The sequence below is a fragment of the Eptesicus fuscus genome, chromosome 20 (genome assembly GCF_027574615.1).
Source record: "Eptesicus fuscus isolate TK198812 chromosome 20, DD_ASM_mEF_20220401, whole genome shotgun sequence".
Classification (NCBI taxonomy): Eukaryota; Metazoa; Chordata; class Mammalia; order Chiroptera; family Vespertilionidae; genus Eptesicus; species Eptesicus fuscus.
The window spans coordinates 41,991,603-42,010,778 of record NC_072492.1 but is presented as its reverse complement, the minus strand read 5'-3'; the positions used below and the strand labels follow the sequence as shown (position 1 = coordinate 42,010,778).

General features: G+C 57.4%; 1 protein-coding gene across 1 annotated transcript; it reads left to right on the top strand.

The window, feature by feature from the left end:
- Nucleotides 1–3,135: 3,135 nt before the first annotated feature.
- GPR179 (G protein-coupled receptor 179) lies at nucleotides 3,136–19,176 on the top strand. Its single transcript, XM_008153776.3, has 11 exons — nucleotides 3,136–3,929; nucleotides 5,270–5,378; nucleotides 7,508–7,595; nucleotides 7,760–7,995; nucleotides 8,816–8,884; nucleotides 9,508–9,617; nucleotides 9,917–10,155; nucleotides 10,324–10,462; nucleotides 11,054–11,159; nucleotides 11,697–11,843; nucleotides 14,113–19,176. Exons 1-11 carry the CDS (start codon nucleotides 3,136–3,138, stop codon nucleotides 19,174–19,176), a joined length of 7,101 nt encoding a protein of 2,366 aa, XP_008151998.2.

The following is a 19,176-nucleotide window of genomic DNA, read 5'->3' as shown; positions in this document are numbered from 1 at the left end:
TCTGAAAAAACAGAAATAAGGATTGCTGCTTGACTTACTGGCAGGCATGTTGTGAAGATCAAACAAAAGCTTGATGTGTAGAGGAGGTCAGACTGTTGGCAGGGAGACCAGTTAGGAAACCATTGCAATCGTCCTGTGCGAAGTGTTTTAGGGATGCAAGGATCATGAGGAAGAAGCAGCCAGCGGAATTTAGCAACTTTGGTACCCCAGGGTGCACCGAGGGGAAGAGGGTGGAGGGTCTGCCATGAGTCCTGCAGCCTGAAAGACCTTTTTAAAATGGAAATTTGTGCCCTAGCCGGTTTGGCTCAGTGGACAGAGCGTTGGCCTGTGGACTGAAGGGTCCTAGGTTCGATTCTGGTCAAGGGCACATGCCTGGGTTGCAGGCTCAAACCCCAGTAGGGGGCGTGCAGGAGGCAGCCAATCAATGATTCTCATCATTGATGTTTCTATCTCTGTCCCTCTCCCCTCCTCTCTGAAATCAGTAAAAATATATTTTTAAAAAAAGGAAATTTGTCCAATAGCCAGTAATTGTAATGCTTCATGATTTCCCATTGTTTTCAAGCTAAAGAAGAAACTCCTTAAGGAGGCCTTTGGGGTCCTGTGTGATCTGACCCTGCCCTTCTCCAGCCTCCACCCACCAAGCTTCCCCTTGTTCTCTCTCCCCTGTAGTTCCACTCGCCCTGTGTCAGGCTTGCACACATGTGGCCATTGCATAAGCGATTCCCTTTCCTTGAAAGGCTTTTCCCTCTCTTTTTGCTTGGTAAATGTCTACTCATTCTTCAGATTGAACTTCTCACTACCTCAGGGAAATCTCCCTGCCTGGGCACTTCCTCCTTAGGTCCTGAGGTCCAGGACCACTCTTTGTTGCACTTAATGGCACAGATATCATTTGTCATCTGTGGAGTTGTTGGATTGAAGTCTTTCTTCATTACTAAGCTGTCAGTTCCATGAAGGTCAGGGCCACATTTGCCCATTGTGGACTCTCAGTGCCAAGGACTCCTTCTGGGCACAGAGTAAGCCCTTGATAATAAGTATTGAATGTTTGTTCAACCTCACACCTTATGGCTCTTGATACAAATTCGTCTCATTCAGCCCAACAGAATTAACATCCTTCCTTGCCCATGAAGAAACTGAAACTCAGTGATTCACCTAAGATCACACAATTCAAAAGTTGCAGTGGTATTCCAAATCAGCCCTGTCTGATGCCAAATATTTTATTCTCTAACTCCTCTCCCTCAGCTACCTCTCAGGTGTCGCTGAGGTTTCTGGAGAAAAGAAGAGAAATTGCTATAGGATCACAGAACACCTGAGGCCTACCAAGACCACCTAAGATCCCTGGCTGTTTCTGGAAAGCTCTGGCCCCAGACCGGATTACCAGAGAACGCAAGGTCCGTAGCTCTGCAGCGCCCTCTGCTGTCCTCTGCGTTTTGGGCCTGAGAGGGAGATTGCCTGCCACCTGGAGTATTTCCACCTGTCCCGAGTACACAGAGGCACGGGGAATGCACACAGCCTCTTTCTAAAGGAGGGCAAGGAATGCTGCCTTTCTCCATTTCCGTGAATGTCCAGGCCTGTGGATCCAAGCAAAGGAAGTGTATCTGTATATGAGTTGGGTGGGTGTATATTCATTGAGCAGATTTTTGTGTCTACACATACCTCTTTCACTGACCGCTATAAAAGTGGCTCCCACAGTGGCAGGACCCTAGTTTTTAAAGTTTGTGAAGAACAATTCAGATCATGTAAACCAGGTTCACTTCAGTCGCTCAGCAATGGGCCAGGCTGCAGGGTACAGTGATGAGGGAGAGAGGCCCGGTCCCTGTCCCACTGGAGCCTGCTATCTCGTTTGAATCCTAATCATGCCATTTCCTGAATGTATGACCAAGAGCAAATAATTAAACATCTTTGAACCTGTGTTTCATTGTAAGAGCAGGTCGATAATAATCTCCCGCTGCTGGGCTGTTGTGGGGATTAAATGACTTACATGTAAATGCTAAAACACTCTACAAATGTTAGTTGTTATTACTATGAAAAGCTTCTTGAGGGGAAAAACAGCTCACTATTATGTCTTCACCCAGTGTGTTTTAGACTTAAATAAGGGTAACTGGTAATACCGAGAACATGGAATGGTGCCCAGCTGGCGGGGCTCAATGTTTGGGCCTCAACCTATGAACCAGGAGGTCACGGTTTGATTCCCCATCAGGGTGCATGCCTGGGTTGCTGGCTCGATCCCCAGTGTGAGGCATGCAGGAGGCAACTGATCAATGATTCTCATTATTGATGTTTCTCTCTCTCTCCATCTCCCTTCCTCTCTGACTCAATAAAAAATATATTTTATAAAAAAGAATATTCACCTTACGTAGTTGTGGGGAAGATTAATTGAGGTAATGCATATGAAAAACACTTTATAAACTGCCACAGTCTGTACAATCATAGTTATATGAATCTCAGCTTCCCACCCTCGCCATCCCCAATCTCAAATTCCAGTTCAGCAGCATGCTGTCCGGGGGGGGGGGGGGGGGGGGGGGGCGGGGGGTACAGGCAGCCAAAGCAGATTGCCAGGAGATGCAGCTTGCCCCTTGATCATGCCCATCGCAATTGCTGCCAGGAGGCGGAATGGGGGGGGCGGGGAAAGAGGGGAGCACGGGCTCATCTGCGGTTGCTATGACATCCCATCCTGGATTTTCCCATCTCTGATAATGGAGCAAAGGGCAGAGGGAGGCAGGAAGAGGGAGGGAGAGAGAGAATGACTGGTCCCTTCCTCTCCCCTCTCCCCTCCCATCTATCTCTCTCTGGAACAGATGTAGGGTGGAGAGTGACAGGGGAGGGACGGGGGGGGGGGGGAGCCCAAACACTGGATAAGAGGGGGAGGGAAGAGCGGTGAGCCAGGATTAGAGGGTTTGCGATGGGGGCCACACGGAGAGGAGGTGGCAGAGCCCTCGTGCCTAAGTCCAGAAGCCAGCTGATGACACTGGAAAGAAGAAACAGGCGAGACAGCACAGGTGGAGAGAAAGAGGGGGAGAGGAAAGAGAAAGCGAGGAAAGGAGGCGGGAGGGCCTCCAGTCCCAGGCTGCAGCCACTCTCTCCCTGGGCTCTCCTGAGCCACCAGGTCCCCCAGGCTCCCGGAGCGCTGCCCCAAGGATGGGCACCAGGCAAGTGGTCATGCTCGCTCCTGTGTGGGGGCTGCTGGGCTGCTGTCTCCTCTGTGGCTGGGCTCTGGGGGGTCTGCGGCCCCTCCGCTCTCTGCCCCCGCCGTCCTCCCAAGTCAGGCCAGGATATGTACCCAAGTGGGTGGCCCCGGAGGGGGCTGAAGCAGCCCTGGCTTTTCTCTACTCTGGAGATGCTCAACAGCTGTTGGGGGCGAATTGCAGCGAGCGCTATGAAGCCCAAGGGGCAGAAGCCAGTCCAGGGCTTCCCCCTGTCTTAGGGAGGGCAGCGGGCACCCTGACCCAGGCCGCCAACTTCCTCAACATGCTGCTGCAAGCCAACGACATCCGCGAGTCCAGTGTGGAGGAGGACGTGGAGTGGTACCAGGCACTGGTCCGCAGCGTGGCCGAGGGGGACCCAAGGGCATACCGGGCTTTGCTGACCTTTAACCCTCCACCAGGAGCCAGCCACCTGCCGCTGGCCCTGCAGGCCACCCGCATGGGAGAGGAGACCATCCTTCAGGACTTGTCTGGGAATCGGGTGCTGGAAGAGAGCTTAACCGGGGCCCTGGACACCCCTGCCCTGCAGAAGCGGGTGCTAACCAATGACCTAGGGAGCCTCGGAAGCCCCAAGTGGCCCCGGGGAGATGGATTTCTGGGGGACCTGCAGCATGTGAGGCTGTCTCCTCCCTTCCTGGAATGCCAGGAGGGCCGGCTTCGCCCAGGCTGGCTCCTCACTCTTTCGGCCGCCTTCTATGGACTCAAGCCAGACCTCAGCCCCGAGATCAGGTAAGTGGGTTTGCTCAGGATTCGATGCATTTGTGGGTTTGTGGGGATGGGGCCCAAGTCCACCCAGCCGTGCATGGGCCATTTAGCATGCACATGTGTGTCTGGGGGACACAGATGTGTACACTTGCATTCAGCAGTGTGTATTTGCAGTTGACTCTGTATGTGTAGCTGTGTTAACACATACAGGTGTGAGTGTACACATACTGTGTACTGTGTATGAATCAATGTATTTACACATAGGGATACACATTTGAGTGTGCACAGATGTAAGAGGTGTGGGTCTCGGCCAGGTGTAGGTCTCGGCCCCCAGGTCTGAGCATAAGAAGCGTGAGAGGGCTTGGTGTGGATGGAAATGATAATCCATGCACCAGGCACGTTGGAGGAGCCAGGTGGGCACTTCAGGAGCTGAACCCGCTGCCTTCTAGCAATCCAGAGCTGTACAAGGAGGGTTTCCCCAGAGGAAGAAAGTTCTTGGCTGGGGGAGGGGAGGTACTTGAAACCATTGCCCCTTCTGCTCAGCAGTTGGCCAGGTCCTCAGTTCACTCCCAGTGGCTATATTCTTATGTCAAATAAGTTCCACTCTCCTGACTGTCCTGGCCCAGGAGTCTGTGATACCCCTCAACTAACTGACCCCCCTCAACCAGGATAAAGAGGTGATTGGGAGTCCTGGTGGGAAGGAGGCAGCCAATGGGCACAGTCCTTCAAGACACTCAACAATCAGCTTTGTTTTTCCAGCGACGTGTCCCCCTTCACTGTCCCCAGCAGGTCTCCCCGCCAGCTCTCTCCCCACTCAACCAGAGCAGGGGTTGGGAGCCCTTGGGCCCGTCAGCTCTAACTCAGGCCTTCTCCGTTCCGTATCTCCTTTGCTATAATGAATTCAGACCTGGTTTGGGCAGAGTAAGGGGTGGTTAATACTTGAGTTCCAAATGTGTATGTGTGTGTGTGTGTGAGAGAGTGAGAGAGTGTCTGTGTGTGTGTGTGTGTGTACATGCAGTGGGAACGTGTGAAAATCCCCTTCAAACAGATCATCAAAGTCCCAGCTCCCAAATGTCTTGACATGCCCCCTCCCTCTACCAATTGATAGAAACCAGGACATGCTAGGATGTTGAAAAGCTGAGGGATGGGGATGGGAGACGACCTGGGGGAGAGGGATTGCTGCCCACAGAGACAGTGAGGGTTACTAGCGTTGGAGGAATGGGAGGCACGTGTGCCCTCGCTCTACACACTGCAACCGCTGTGCTAGTTTGCAGAGCTTGCATTGCCCATAGTTTGGGGCCCAAGGACACATGTCTACCTTGGCAGCCTCCACTACGCCTCTAACTGCCAGTTCGCTGCCCTAGGGGGCAGGTGCAGATGGACATAGATCTTCAGAAGGTGGACATCAACCAGTGTGCCAGCGGCCCAGGATGGTACTCTAACACGCACCTGTGTGATCTCAACAGCACCCAGGTAAGGATAAGGGGGGAGGGGGGCATAGGGTCCTGACTCCTCCCTTTCTCACCACTGCCACCACCCAGCTCCCAGGAGCAGCTGACAAAGGCACACCAGCCTTTCAGGGCTTCAGGGGAGCTCCTAGTGATGAGCTAAAAACGGGTTCCCAGGCTTTTAAAAAGTGGGGACATGTACAGCCTACCCCCACCCTTTACCCAAGACAGCCACCCTCATTTCTTTGAAATGTCAGTGAGCCTCCCTGGCTGCTGTCCCTTCTGGTCCTGGGGGCTCCAGGGTCCCTCTCCAGGACCATCTTCTGAGCCTCTATTAGTCATCCCCTCCCCTTCTCCTGGACCACATTGTCATGTCATGTCACCAGGGCTCCAGGCTCCTTCTGACCCACAAGGGATGCTCAGTTGGTGTTTGTTGAAATAAGGGGAATTGCTGGTTGAGGTGTGGGAGGAATCTAACCAAAGCAGGAGCTTGAAGAGCTCTGGGATGGTATAGGTGATGGGACCCAGGCCAGATGCCAGCAGAATCAAAGCCATGGATGCAGAAGAATCTGGGTAATGGAAAGCAATGGCTGGTCATCCTGCAAGCCCAGTACTGGGGAACTGGGAGGCCAGTGCGCTAATCTGCTCCACAGTCGCACTGACTGCATGCTTGTTCCTGAGCTAGACTGAAGCCAAGGCGAGCCCTGCAGCCCCGGGGCCAGTTGGGGCATCTGCTGCTCTTCCAGGCACATGTGTTTGAAGCTGTAAGTCCAGGGACAGAGAAGGGACCCTACTGTCCGGTGCATTTTATTTTATTTTTTAAAATATATTTTATTGATTTTTTACAGAGAGGAAAGGAGAGAGAGATAGAGAGCCAGAAACATTGATCAGCTGCCTCCTGCACCCCCAACTGGGGATGCGCCCACAACCAAGGCACGTGCCCTCGACTGGAATCGAACCCGGGACCCTTGAATCCGCAGGCCGACTCTAACCACTGAGCCAAACCGGTTTCGGCTGTTGGGTGCATTTTAAATCCTAGCCACAGTCACATCTCTGGGTGGGCTTTAGTCTGATTGTGCAGACGGTGGCAAGAGCAGAACGTGATCCGGTGGTTCAGGCAAGAGGGGAAGCTGGGCCACGGCTTCAGAAGCAGCACCCTCTCACCTTTCTTGGTGAAGCTGAGCTGGATATAGACTCTCCAAGGGTCTGCTGGCCAGTGGTTGAGCATTCACGCATAAACCAGGAAGTCACGGTTCTATTCCAGGTCAGAGCACATGCCCTGGTTGCGGGCTCAATCCCCAGTAGGGGACGGGGGGAGGAGTGGGGTTGCAGGAGGCAGCTGATCAATGAATCTCTCTCATCATTGATGTTTCTATTTTATACCCCTCTCCCTTCAATCAATAAAAATATACACAAAATATTAAAATAAAATTTAAAAAAAGTGTCTCTGAGCGTTCACCCTTTCCCTTGCCTGATGCTGTTTCTAGCCTTCCCCTACAGCAGATCTGGTTTCATCCATGGGCTCATCTTCCTCACCTAGCTCTGAGGTCTGCTCTGTCCCCTGCTGGGTAAATATTAATGGGCGGAGGTGGAATAAAGAGCTGGCCTTGGCATCCCACCAGCCTGGCATTAGCCTGGCATTAGGGCTGGGGAAAGCAGGCCTGTGCCAAGGCCAGATGGCCCCTGACGGAGGAAGCCACTCCTCTGTGGGAGCCTTTTCAATCCACTGGTATGCCCAAGAGGGGGCTGAAGGCGCCCTTTGAAGCAGGATGCCGGCACACGGGTGTGGTTGGGCTCAGAGTTCTTCCTACTTCCACCTCCCGCAGCACCTCACTCACCCAGCTGGGCACTGGGAAATGGGACCTGGGAGGCTCCTGTCACTGCTGGTCTGAATAAAAGGGTGGTCTAGCCCCATCCTCTTTGCTTGGGTGTCTCTTGGAGAAGAGTGGCAGTGGGTGTGGGGTACAGTAGGGTCCCCACAGAAGGCTTCCCTGGGACTAAGGAGGGCTTCTGGTGAGATGCCCTAGTGTGGACCCAGGTGCAATGGATAGGAAGGTAGATGGATCCTCCATCTCTTACCAGGAGGGAAAGCCCCATACAAATATCTATTGTGTTTTTTGTTTGTTTGTTTGTTTGTTTTTGTCATTCCCACAGTGCATCCCTCTGGAGAGTCAGGGCTTTGTCCTTGGCCGCTACCTCTGCCGCTGCCAACCTGGCTTCTACGGGGCAAGCCTCTCCAGGGGTATGTAATTGTGGAGTCCTTCCTCATTCCTCCCCTGCTGACCCTACCCCAGAGCCACCACAGGAGGGCAGGAAGAGGGCTGTGGTGACCATTGGGAGAGAAGGCTAGGATGTCAGCATGCGCCAGCCGTGCCGCTCTCTCTGCGCCCATCTTGTTCTTTATAGGGTTAGAGGAGAATGCCACCCAGCCTACCGGGCAATTTGGGTCCCCGCAAGGCAGCTCCGGAAGGCTGCTTCAGTGCCAGCCTTGTGCTGAGGGCTGCTCCGGCTGCATGGATGCCACGCCATGCCTGGCAGAGGAGGCCCGGGCTTTGCGGGCAGCGGTGTTGGCCTGCCAGGCCTGCTGCATGTTGACTGTCTTCCTGAGCATGCTGGTCTCCTACCGCTGCCGCCAGAGCAAGGTAAGCAAGGCTCCACGTCTCTCTTCTACACACACGTCCTACCCACCTTGGGCCCCTAGCGTCAACAAGACCAGAGGCTACTAGAATCTGGGAGAAATGGGTTTCTGGTCTGGATTCTTAATCTAACACCGTATGTGACATTAGGTAAGTGACCTCCCCACTTAGACCTGCTCCTTCACCTGTAAAATGAAGGCACTTGACTTGATTCAAAATAGTGTGGAGCTACTAGGGGCCGTGATCTGGACCCTTAGGGAGCTCCCAGGTGAATGGAGGACACAGACATGCAAATAAATGACAGCGCAGCGAGACAGGGCTGAGCACAGAGCTAAGTGCTGGCCTCTGTGGCAGCCCAGGACAGGGCCCCGTTGTCCTGCCTGAGCTGACCTGGGAAAGACGTTCTGGAGAACGTGCCATCTGAAGTTCAACCAGATGGTTACCGGGCAGGGATGGCGACCTCTAGACCAGGGAGCGGTCTGAACCAAAGCTTGGAGGGGGTGCCTGAGGTACCTTCCAGCTGCAGCAGCCTCTGATCTGAGCCCAGGTCTGCAGCAAGGCCCAGGCTGGGGTGGGGAGGAGACTGGGGCTAGGCTGGTGGGGGCTGAAACCAGGGCCTTAGCCAGGCTTCGTGCCAGGGGAGCTAAGAGCCTGTGGTGGGAATAGGAGTGCGGCTGAGGATGGAGGGCGGAGCTACTGTTATGGGGTAAAGTCTTAGCCCAGGACCACTGAGTGACCCCTAAAACAGGTCTGCGACCCTCCCGCACCGTCACCCAGGCTGTCCTCCCACCCTGCTTACCCGCCTCTCTTGCTCCTGGGTTCACAGAGGATCCGGGCATCGGGAGTTGTCCTGCTGGAAACCATCCTTTTTGGATCCCTGCTGCTTTACTTCCCTGTGAGTTCGTGGCCAGCGGCTGACCTCCACCCCCCAGGGTCCCCACAGTCCCAACGTGGAACCCTCCAAACCCCGAATGCTTCTTCTCTGCCCTGTCGGCTGGGGGGGGGGGGCGCCGGGAAGAGACCTCCAAATCCCCCTACTCAGATCAACAAATGGCAGGCTGGCCTAGTGAGCTCTAGGAAGCAAACAGTCCAAGCTTAAAAGAACTCTATGACCCACTGTGTGACTTAGGACAAGTCACCTAACCTCTCTGATTCTTTTTTAGAAATAAAAGATTTTTTTTATTATTGATTTCTTAGAGAGAGAGGAAGGGAAAGGGAGAGAGAGAGAACCATCGATGGGAGAGGGTAACAGCTCAGCTGCCTCCTGCACTCCCCCTACAGGGGATTGAACCCACAACCCGGGCATGTGGCATCGAATCAGCAAACTTTTTGTGCATGGGACAAGGCCCAACCGAGCCACACCAGCCAGGGCACCTCTCTGGTTCTTAAGCTGCTCCTGTGCAGAATGGAGGTGATGAGGCTCTGTTACAAGGGTGTTAGGAGGCCTGGCACATAGTAGGAGTGCAGTGGAAAGCAGCCATTTTTGCCCCCCGCCCCCCCCCCCCCCCCCCGAAACAGGTCTTCATCCTGTACTTCAAGCCCAGTGTGTTCCGCTGCATCGCTCTCCGCTGGGTCCGGCTGCTGGGTTTTGCCCTTGTCTACGGCACCGTTATACTCAAGCTTTCCAGGTAGGGGCTGGAGCAGGCCTGCTCTCGCGCTGCTCACTTCCGCCAGCCCAGCTCACCGGTGGAATGGAGTTCCTCACGGTCAGATCCGTACCAGCTCCACGCCCTGTCCCCAAGGCCTGCCCCCATCACTACTGTCCTCCCCTCCACGTCACTTTTCTGGGGTCCAGGAGGCAGCGAACCATGGAAGGGATGGGGAACAGGTACATGTGGAGGGGAGGGAAGCAATGGTCAGAGGACAGAGCCCTGGCCCCGCTCCTAGGCCCTCCCCTCTCCCCCCCCCTCCCTCTGTACCCCTGCAGAGTGCTCCAGCTGTTTCTGTCTCGAACGGCCCAGCGGGGCCCCCATCCAAGCAGCGGGCAGCAGCTCCGGCGTCTGGGGCTGCTCCTGCTGCTCGTGCTGGGCTTCCTGGCGGTGTGGACAGTGAGGGTCCTGGAGCGAGGCGGGCCGCACACCCGCCTGGTGACCCGAGGCCACACGCCCGCGGGCCGCCACTTCTACCTCTGCCATCACGACCGCTGGGACTACACCATGGTCGTTGGTGAGTCTCACTCTGGGCCCGGCCCTGCCTTTCCACGGTCCTCTGGTCCAGCTCCTCCTGCCCTGTACCCGGAGCCCTTGCCCCGGTCCCTCCCAGCAAGCCCTGCAGAGAAAGGGGTAGGCTGGCTGCTGAGGGGGCGCCGGCTCTGTCCCTCACGGCTCCCCACAGCCGAGATGCTGCTCCTCTGCTGGGGCAGCTTCCTCTGCTACGCCGCGCGGGCGGTGCCCTCCGCCTTCCACGAGCCGCGCTACATGGGCATCGCCCTGCACAACGAGCTGCTGCTCTCTGCCGCCTTCCATGCAGCCAGGTGAGGACAGGCCACCTACTCACGACCCCCCCCTGCCCCCAACTCTACTCCTTGCTCCTCCTAGATGAGGCACCCCCTTCCCATGGCCATCCCTACAGCACCGCTATGCCTCAGCAAGGTGAGGAAGCCCCCCCCCCCCCCCCTGCCTGTAGCTCTCTCCCTACCCCGTAGATACCCTTCTCATACCCCATGTCTCACCCAACACCCAGGAAGAGGAAGTGCCCTCCCAGGCTTGCTCAGTTCTCCCTGACTCTCCCACCTCCCACCTCCCATCTCAGCTGTCCCAGTAGCACGCCTGCCCTGTGTCCATGAGGACCTGGCCCTGTGGTGGAGGCAGAATCCGCCCACAAGGTGATCCATAATAGGGCTGTGGGGCCAAGCCTGTACCAGAGGCAGCCAGAGAAGGCGGGCTGGCCCATGGGAGGGCTCCTTGAGGCAGGACCTCCATCCCAGAGAGGGCGAGAGGGAAGAGTGCCCGCCTCACCCACCCACAGCTCCATGGAGATCAGGCTGGAGCTGGGGCAAGGGAGAGTGGGGAGGGGAAGAGGCCACCCCACCCACAGTCAGAATCTCCCTCCCATCCACTCTCAGGTTTGTGCTGGCTCCCTCCCTGCACCCGGACTGGACGCTCCTCCTCTTCTTCTTCCACACCCACAGCACTGTCACCGCCACCCTGGCTCTGCTCTTCATCCCGAAGGTGAGCTCTTCCCCCTCCGGGATGTAAGGCAGCGTCCCCCCCACCCCCACCCCCACCTCCGCGTCAAGGGCACTGTGGATCTGCAGCAGCAGCGCCATCCCCAGGTCCCGGGGAAAAGGACAGACACCCTGTGGGTGTGCGGGCTCTGATCCTAAGGAAGGAGCCCACTTGGGGGGAGGAAGCTACCTCCAACCCCTGGGCAAGGGAAGTAAGAAGTAGGACAGGGGTGGGGGGGGGGTGTCTTTGTAACAAAGCTTTAAGGTGGGAGGGCTCTGAAGACCACCTCGGGAGCAGTTACAGAGAGAGGGGTGGGGAGCTGAAGACATGGCCAGGAGTTGCAGGGGCAGGAGGCTGAGACCCCCTGGTCTCTAAGCTGGGGATCAGGGAGGATGAGAGGAAGCAAAAGTCTTCGGTCCCCGGAATTCCGAGTCAGAGAGGGGGTGAAGATTCATGAAGACTTATTCCACGGGGCAGGTGGGCGGGGGAGTCGTGAACAGAGGCCAGTCTTTTCCCCACTCCCGCCCATTTCCCTGGCAGTTCTGGAGGCCGGGGGCTCCTCCCCGAGCGGAGATGGTGGAGGAGGAGTTTGAGGACGAGCTGGACCTGCAGCGCTCAGGCTCCTACTTCAACAGCAGCACCGTCTCCGCTTGGAGCGAGCGCAGCCTGGACCCTGGAGACATTCGGGTAGGTGCCGCCTCCCGCCCTCTCCGCCCCTCTCCCCCCCCCCCCCGCCCCACCCCCCTCCGCCCTCCGCCCTCTGCCCTCTCCGCCTCCCTTGGGTGCTAGCTTCCAGGGACCCAGCAGGGAGCGCTGCTGCCCTGCTCCTAGCTTTCCCTCCAAGACTTGCCTCCCTCCCTTCTCTACCACCGCCCTGAGCTACTGCCCCTGACTCTCTTTAAAGTCAGAGGCAGAGCCCTGAGTGGAGCTCTCATCCCACGTCCCCCACTCCCCAGCAGCAGGGGCATCACAAGGGGCAGACTCAGTCTCCAGCACACTGGGGCTGTGGTGGCTCTAGCCAGTTGGGGCCCGGCAGGCAGCGAGTGGCTACCAAGGGTCCCTTTCCCGGAACCTGGCTCTTAGAGAAGGAAGTTCTTCCCGAGTCTCACAGGAGCACATCCGTACTCTCACTTTGCTGCTTAGGGATATCATTACAGCCCTGGGAACCCTAATGAGGGGCTCAGTGGGTAGGAAATGAGACCTGGCGGTCTAAGCCCGTCAATAACAATAGAAGTGTAATATGCAAATCGACCAAACGACTGTCTGGACGACCACGCTGTGATACACACTGGTGCCAGGCCAGCCAAGGCGGGTGCGATGTGATTGGTGGAGGGGCCCCGCCATCACCCCATGAATGTCCCGCAGAGGGAGGCCCAGGCCAGCCAAGTGATCACACCCCACGCCTGTCGCCCATAGAGGGGGGGCCAGCGCCGCACAGATGACAAGCAGAGGCAGTGGCAGGGGCAGGGCCAGCTGCTGGCAGCCGGGGGAAGGAAAGCCCTAATGGGCCCTGATCGCTGGCCAGGCCTAGGGACCCTATCTGAGGGGTCCCAGATTGCGAGAGGGCACAGGCCGGGCTGAGGGACACCCTCCACCCCCGTGCATGAATTTTGTGCACCGAGCCTCTAGTTGTCTTATAAAACCTAGTGTGGGGAACCCTCAGGAAGCCATTCTGTCCATCCCTCCCCCTCCACTGGGGCCCACCTCTCCTCCTGACTTGTTTACATCTCCCAATTCCTTCCTGTCCCAACTGCCTCTGGCTCTCATTCCCCCTGTGTCCTCTACACCCTCTGAGCTCTGCCTACCCTGCCACCTGCCCCCTGGGTATAGGCTGAACTGAGACCCCAATCCTGCAGGGAACCCAGAGAGTGTGGAGGCCACAGCCACGGCCACAGCCACGCCACCCCTGGCCCTCCACTTTGCGGAGCAGCAACCAATCTACTCTCCCTAGGCTGGCTCTGGGGAGAAATCCAAAGTATCAGAGACTTTCAAGGCCCCACTGTATCACTTACACCTGAATATGGCACTTTTCATACTCACTCGTCCCTCAATCTGACATAATCCTTCTAAGGAAGCGAACACTAGGAAGCCAGTTATTGTTATTTTATAGAAGCAGAGGCTCAGAGAGGTCAAGAAAACACCCTCGAGGCACATCAGTCAGCAGCCTCAAACTCAGGTTTCCTGCCCCCCTCAGACCACAGTGCCCCGGGAAGTGAGCACACACTGCGTCCTCAGAGCTGAGTGGGTCCGGCTGCGAACCAGGCTGGCACTGCTCTTGCAGAAATGGAGCGGTGAATTCTGAGAGGTTTCTTTTATTTTTATTGATTTCAGAGAGGAAGAGAGAGATAGAAACATCAATGATGAGAGAGAACCATTGATTGGCTGCCTCCTGCACGCCCCCTATTGGGGATTGAGCTCAAAACCCAGGCATTTGTCCTGACCCGGAATTGAACTGTGACCTCCTGGTTCATAGGTTGATGCTCAACCACTGAGCCATGCTGGCTGGGCTGAGAGGCTTATTATTTATTTATTTATTTATTTTTGGTTTATCCTCACCTGAGGATATTTTTCCATTGATTTTTAGAGAGAGTGGAAAGGAGGGGGAGAGACGGAGAGAGAGGAACGTTGATGTGAGAGAGACACATCGATTGGTTGCCTCCCGCATGTACCCCAACCAGGACTGGGATGAAGCCTGCAACCGAGGTACCTGCCCTTGACTGGAATCGAACCCAGGACCCTTCAGTCTGTGGGCCGATGCTCTATCCACTGAGCCAAACCGGTTAGGGCCTGCGATGTTTAAAAGCAAGGAAGGGACACAGCTTGGGGGGAAGCGATTCCCCCAGAGAAAATGGTCTAAATAAGGGCTGAGGGGGATAACAGTGCAGCCAATGGACGGAGAGATTAGCCCATTGGTCCCAATGTCAGCTCTGCTCTCCTCGGTCCTCCCTTCCCCCAGGATGAGTTGAAGAAGCTCTACGCCCAGCTAGAGGTCCACAAGACCAAGGAAATGGCTGCTAACAACCCCCACCTGCCCAAGAAGCGGGGCAACTCGCGCCAGGGCCTGGGCCGCTCCTTCATGAGGTACCTGGCCGAGTTCCCCGAGGCCCTGGCCCGGCAGCACTCCCGGGACTCGGGCTCCCCAGGCCGCGGCAGCCTGCCCAGCTCCTCCCGCCGCAGGCTCCTCAGCTCCAGCCTCCAGGAACCCGAGGGGCCACGGGCCCTGCGCAAGTCCCGCAGCACCTACGACCACAACCACTGCAGGGAGCAGGACCCGCCTCTCCTCGACTCGCTGCTGCGGAGGAAGCTGGCCAGGAGGGCCTCCCCGGCAGAGAGCCGCGAGTTGGCAGAGGGGCCTCCTGCCCTGGGCTTCAGGTCGGCCAGCGCCCACAACCTGACAGTGGGAGAGAGGCTGCCCAGAGCCCGGCCTGCCTCCCTGCAGAAGTCGCTCAGCGTCATGGCTGGCTCCGGGGAAAAGGCCCTGCTGGTGGCCAGCCAGGCCTATCTGGAGGAGAGCTATCGGCAGGCAAAGGAACGAGAGGCGAGAAAGAAGGCAGAGGCGGCCTTGGCGAGTCCAGTTCGGAGCCCAGTTCGGAGGCCATCGGCCAGGAGGCTGGAGGGAGCTCGAGGGGCCCCTCTGTCAGCCCCACCTTCCCCTGCCAAGAGCAGCAGCAGCATGGACAGCTCCTATGCCCCTGGGAAGCTTCAGAAAGAGGCTGCCCGAAGGCTGACCCACTCACCCATCCGGCACCAGGTCTCCACGCCCATCACGGCCCTGTCTGGGGCCTGCCTGGGAGAGCCAAGGATGCTGTCTCCCACTTCCACCTTGGCTCCAGCTCTCATACCAGGTCCAGCCCCAGTTCTGGCCCCAGTCCCTGCCCTAGCGGCAGTCCCAGTACTCACCCAAAGCCCCAGCTTACTCACCTTCATCTGCCCTTGGGAGAATGCAGAGCTGCCAGTCAAGAAAGACAACGTGGCTCAAGAAGGCCCCTCAGGGCCAGAGCGAGGCAACCACTCCCCTGGCCCAGCTCGGGCAAGGCTCTGGCGGGCCCTCTCTGTCGCAGTGGAGAAAAAGGGTGCTGGGGAGAATGGGAGGGACACGGAGGACAGGCGTCTCCAGGGGGAAGCTGATGATGTGGACGAGGACAGGCCCAAGATCTTTTCTAAGTCCCACAGCCTCAAGACCCCTGTTCAGCAGGGTTCGGTGCGCAGCCTGGGACTGGCGATCAAAGCTCTGACCCGTTCCCGGAGCACACACAGGGAAAAGGGGAGTGGGGAAGGGAGTCCTGAGAAGGACAAGGGCCGAGCTTCAGGAGAGGGGGTGGGGGCATGCCCCAGGTCCCCCAGGCCAGGCGGGCGCAAGGTGGTGAGTAAGCAGGCCGCCCTCGCCCCCTGCGAAGATGAGGAGTCCCTCCAGAACCAGCAGAATGCACACACCAGCAGAATGCTCCACGTCTGTCACCAGGAGGGCAGCAGGGAACAAGAAGACAGAGGCAGGAGGACAGCTCAGGGCCAAGGGGAGGGGACTGTGGAGAGAGCAAGTAGAACAGGGCCTGCCACACTGAGGCAAGTCAGGCAGGGCACAGCTGGGGACAAAAGTGCTGAGCAAACAAAAGAAGGCCCTGCAGGGAGGCAGGAGCTGCTCAGAGCCGGCCTCCAGCACCTGGGCAGTGCCCGCTGCAGGGTGGCGGAGGTTTGCCCCTGGGAAGTCCCCGAGTCAGAAACAAGTCTGCCTGAGAGCAACAAGGCTGAAATCTGCCCTTGGGAGGTGAGTGGAGGCCCGGAGAAGGGAGCATTAAGACAAGGTCTAGATGACTCCCGAGGAGAGAGGGGGGAAGCCCCAGAAGAATCCGAGCCTAAAGGTGTGGCTGCCCTGGCTCGGAAAAAGCCCGAGAGGCTGGTCAGGGGGCAGGAGGCAGTGTGTCCCTGGGAGAATGCCAATCCCAGGGACCTGTCCCCTCAGGACCCTGAGAGAACCAAGGGCAGGTCTGAGGCAGGGGGCAGTCTGGAGGCTAAAGAGGAGGAAAAGTGTCCGCAGAAAGTCACAGGCCCAGAAGCGTGTACACCTGACGTGGCCAAGGCAGAGCTCTGTCCCTGGGAGGCAAGTGAAGGAGGAGAGAATGAGAAACCACCCCAGGAGGGAGTGAAGAAGCTGCCCCAGGAAGAGCAGACAAGTCCCAGGAAGGCAACCTCCGGGAAAGAAGAGAAACTGGGCAGAGACTTGGAGTCTCTCTGTTCATGGGAGAGGACTGATTTCCGTGGCCCCGTAGCAATCTCTACGGAGGCGCCAGGAACTGCCGAGTGCCCGAGGAGCGTTGCGGAGGTGTGTCCACGGGAGGCAGGAGAGGCTCCTGCTATCAGGAAAGCAGAGATTTGTCCCTGGGAGCTGGGTGATGAGGAAGTGGGGAAGGAAATGCTACATCAGGGGACCGGTGGAGACTCTGTCCAAGAAGAGGGTCAAGCCTCCAGAAACGGGCTCTTTGGGGAGACAGGGGGACAAACTGGGAAAGCAGTGCAGATATCTGGTCCACAGCAGGAGTCGCTGTGTCCCAGGGAGAGCACAGCCCCTGGGCACTCCAGCCCAGGTCTGGACAATTCCTCCTCCAGAGCCGGCGGCCAGCTCCTCAGCAATGGAGGAAGCAGGGCCACACAGGGATGCCCACGGGAAGACCTCGAGCCAGAGGGAAAGGCAGAAATCTGTCCCTGGGAGGTAAGTGAAGCAACAGAGGACTGGACATCAGGACAGGCCCCCAAAGGAGGAGAATCTCAAAAGGACAAGGAGAAAATGCCTGAAACACCAGGAATCAAAGATGTCACAGCTTGGGGGAAGCCCGAGGGACGGCTCCAAAAGCGGGAAGCCGTCTGTCCTTGGGAGAGTGTGGACCCTGGCAGATTCCACCCACAACCAGGTCCTCAAGACACAGATAGACCCAAAGCCGGTTTCCAGGTGTCAGGCGGTGTGGGAAGCAAAGCTGCCGAAATCTGTCCATGGGACGTGGAGGACACCCTGTCTGCTGAGAGGGCAGAGATCTGTCCCTGGGAGGTGAGTGCCGGAGCAGGGGAGGAACAAGCTCTGGGAGGTGAGGCCATTAGGAAACTTCCAAACATTACAGGAAAGGATTCTGCAGGTCCTGGACCCAGTGAGGTAGCTGTTACAGCTCCAAAGAAGCCAGAGAGGCCAGCTGGGGAGCGGGAGGTGACCTGTCCGTGGGCGAGCGTGGATCCAGGCAGCTCCTCCCAGCATTCAGACACTGTGAACACTGACCGATCAAAAGCTGGATTCCAGGAACTGGATCACGTGGCGGGCAGGCCAGCTGAGGTGTGTCCCTGGGAAGTAGAGGAAGCATCTACCGATGAAAGAGCCAAGATCTGTCCCTGGGAAGTGAATGGAGGAGCTGCTGGGAAGGGACTGGAACGAGAGGTGGGGAGTGATTCAGCAGAGCAGAGAGAGAAAACTCCAGAAAGGGGGAGACTCACCTCCCTGCAAGAAGACAAATCAAAAAGGGAGACAGAACTGAGTCAAGAGCAGGAAGCTATTTGTCCTTGGGAGGACTTGAGGGGACCGTCTGCTCAGGCCCCTAAGGTCTCAGACTCACCCAGCAGCGTGAGCAGGAGAGTGGCAGAGGAACATTCCCTGGGAGTCGATGACGAGGTAGCGGAGAAAGGAGACCTGATCCAAGACCCCAACACGGATCCCCTCCAAGAACACACAGCCCACGGAAAAGCTCCATCTTCAAAGGCAGAAGCCGCTACTGAAGACGGGGAGAAAGCAAAGGAGGAGCTCCAGTCTATCTGTCCGTGGGAGGGCGTGGCCCCGGCAGCCTTTCCCCCCAGCCCCGAAGGTGAGTGCCCTGACCAACCGAGAGCCGGCTCTCAGAGACGGGTCAGCGTCGGGGGCAGGCGCGCTGAGGTGTGCCCCTGGGATGCTCCTGCCTCAAATGCCCGTCAGCCTGACAGCAGCATCAAAGCAGAGGTCTGTCCCTGGGAGGGGACGGAAAGAATCCCTGAAGGAGGAGTGTCAACACGGAGCGGAAAAGGGGACCCTCAAGAGGAGGGGAAAGCTCCAGAAAAACCAGAGCCCCAAGTTGGGGCAGTTGAGGAAAAGCCCGAGAGGGCAGACAGGAAGCAGGAGGCTGTGTGTCCCTGGGAGAGTCAAGACAGAGGAGGTCTGTCCCCACACCCAGCCCCACGAGCCTCTGAGGCAGCAGGCAGCGTGGAGGCCAGCGGGGCAGAGGTGTGTCCATGGGAAGCGGTCGAGGCTCTCTCTGCCAAGAGAGCAGAAATCTGCCCTTGGGAGATGAGCACAGCGGCCGCAGAGGAAGAGGGCCCCGAACAGGAGGTGGACAGAGCACTCCAAGGGCGAGGAGAGGTGTTCCTTCCAAAGGCAGGGTCTGGCGGGGCTGAAGAACACTTTTCAAAAGCAGCAGCCAAAGGCAGCAGAGAGCAGGAGCCAGTCTGCCCCTGGGCAGGCATGGATTCAGGGGGACTCCTCCCCCAGCCAGATGCTCTGGACACTGACCAAGCCAAAGTCAGTCCCCATGGAGCAAGGAGTGTGGGGAGCAGGGTGGCAGAGCTGTATCAGTGGGAAGTCACAGATCCAGAAGGAAATAAAATAAAAGGCACCATGGCAGACATCTGTCCTTGGGAGGAAACGGGAGCCCCATCTGAGGAATCTGGCCTCCCGGCTTTAACAGCAACGCAGACAGAAACATTTTCCCCCGGAGGCCCTGAGAACCCACCAGGCCTTTCCATCCAGAGGCCTCTGGGTAGCTTCCTTCCAGAGAGCAAGTGCTCCCGCCCCCAAATGAGCCAGCCAGCCAGCTCTTCCACTCGGGAAGGTGTCAGAGAATTCCAAGGGCCTTCAGGGCTTGGGCCAAGAACCAGCTTAGCTGCAGGGCCAACGCTCCAGGAAGCTGAGGCTCAGAATTCTTCTTCCCTAACTGAACACCAAGGAGAAGTGGCTTCCAAAGATCCACATGAAGAACTCGTCCCTCCAACTGTCTATCCTTGGGATTGGGAGTAA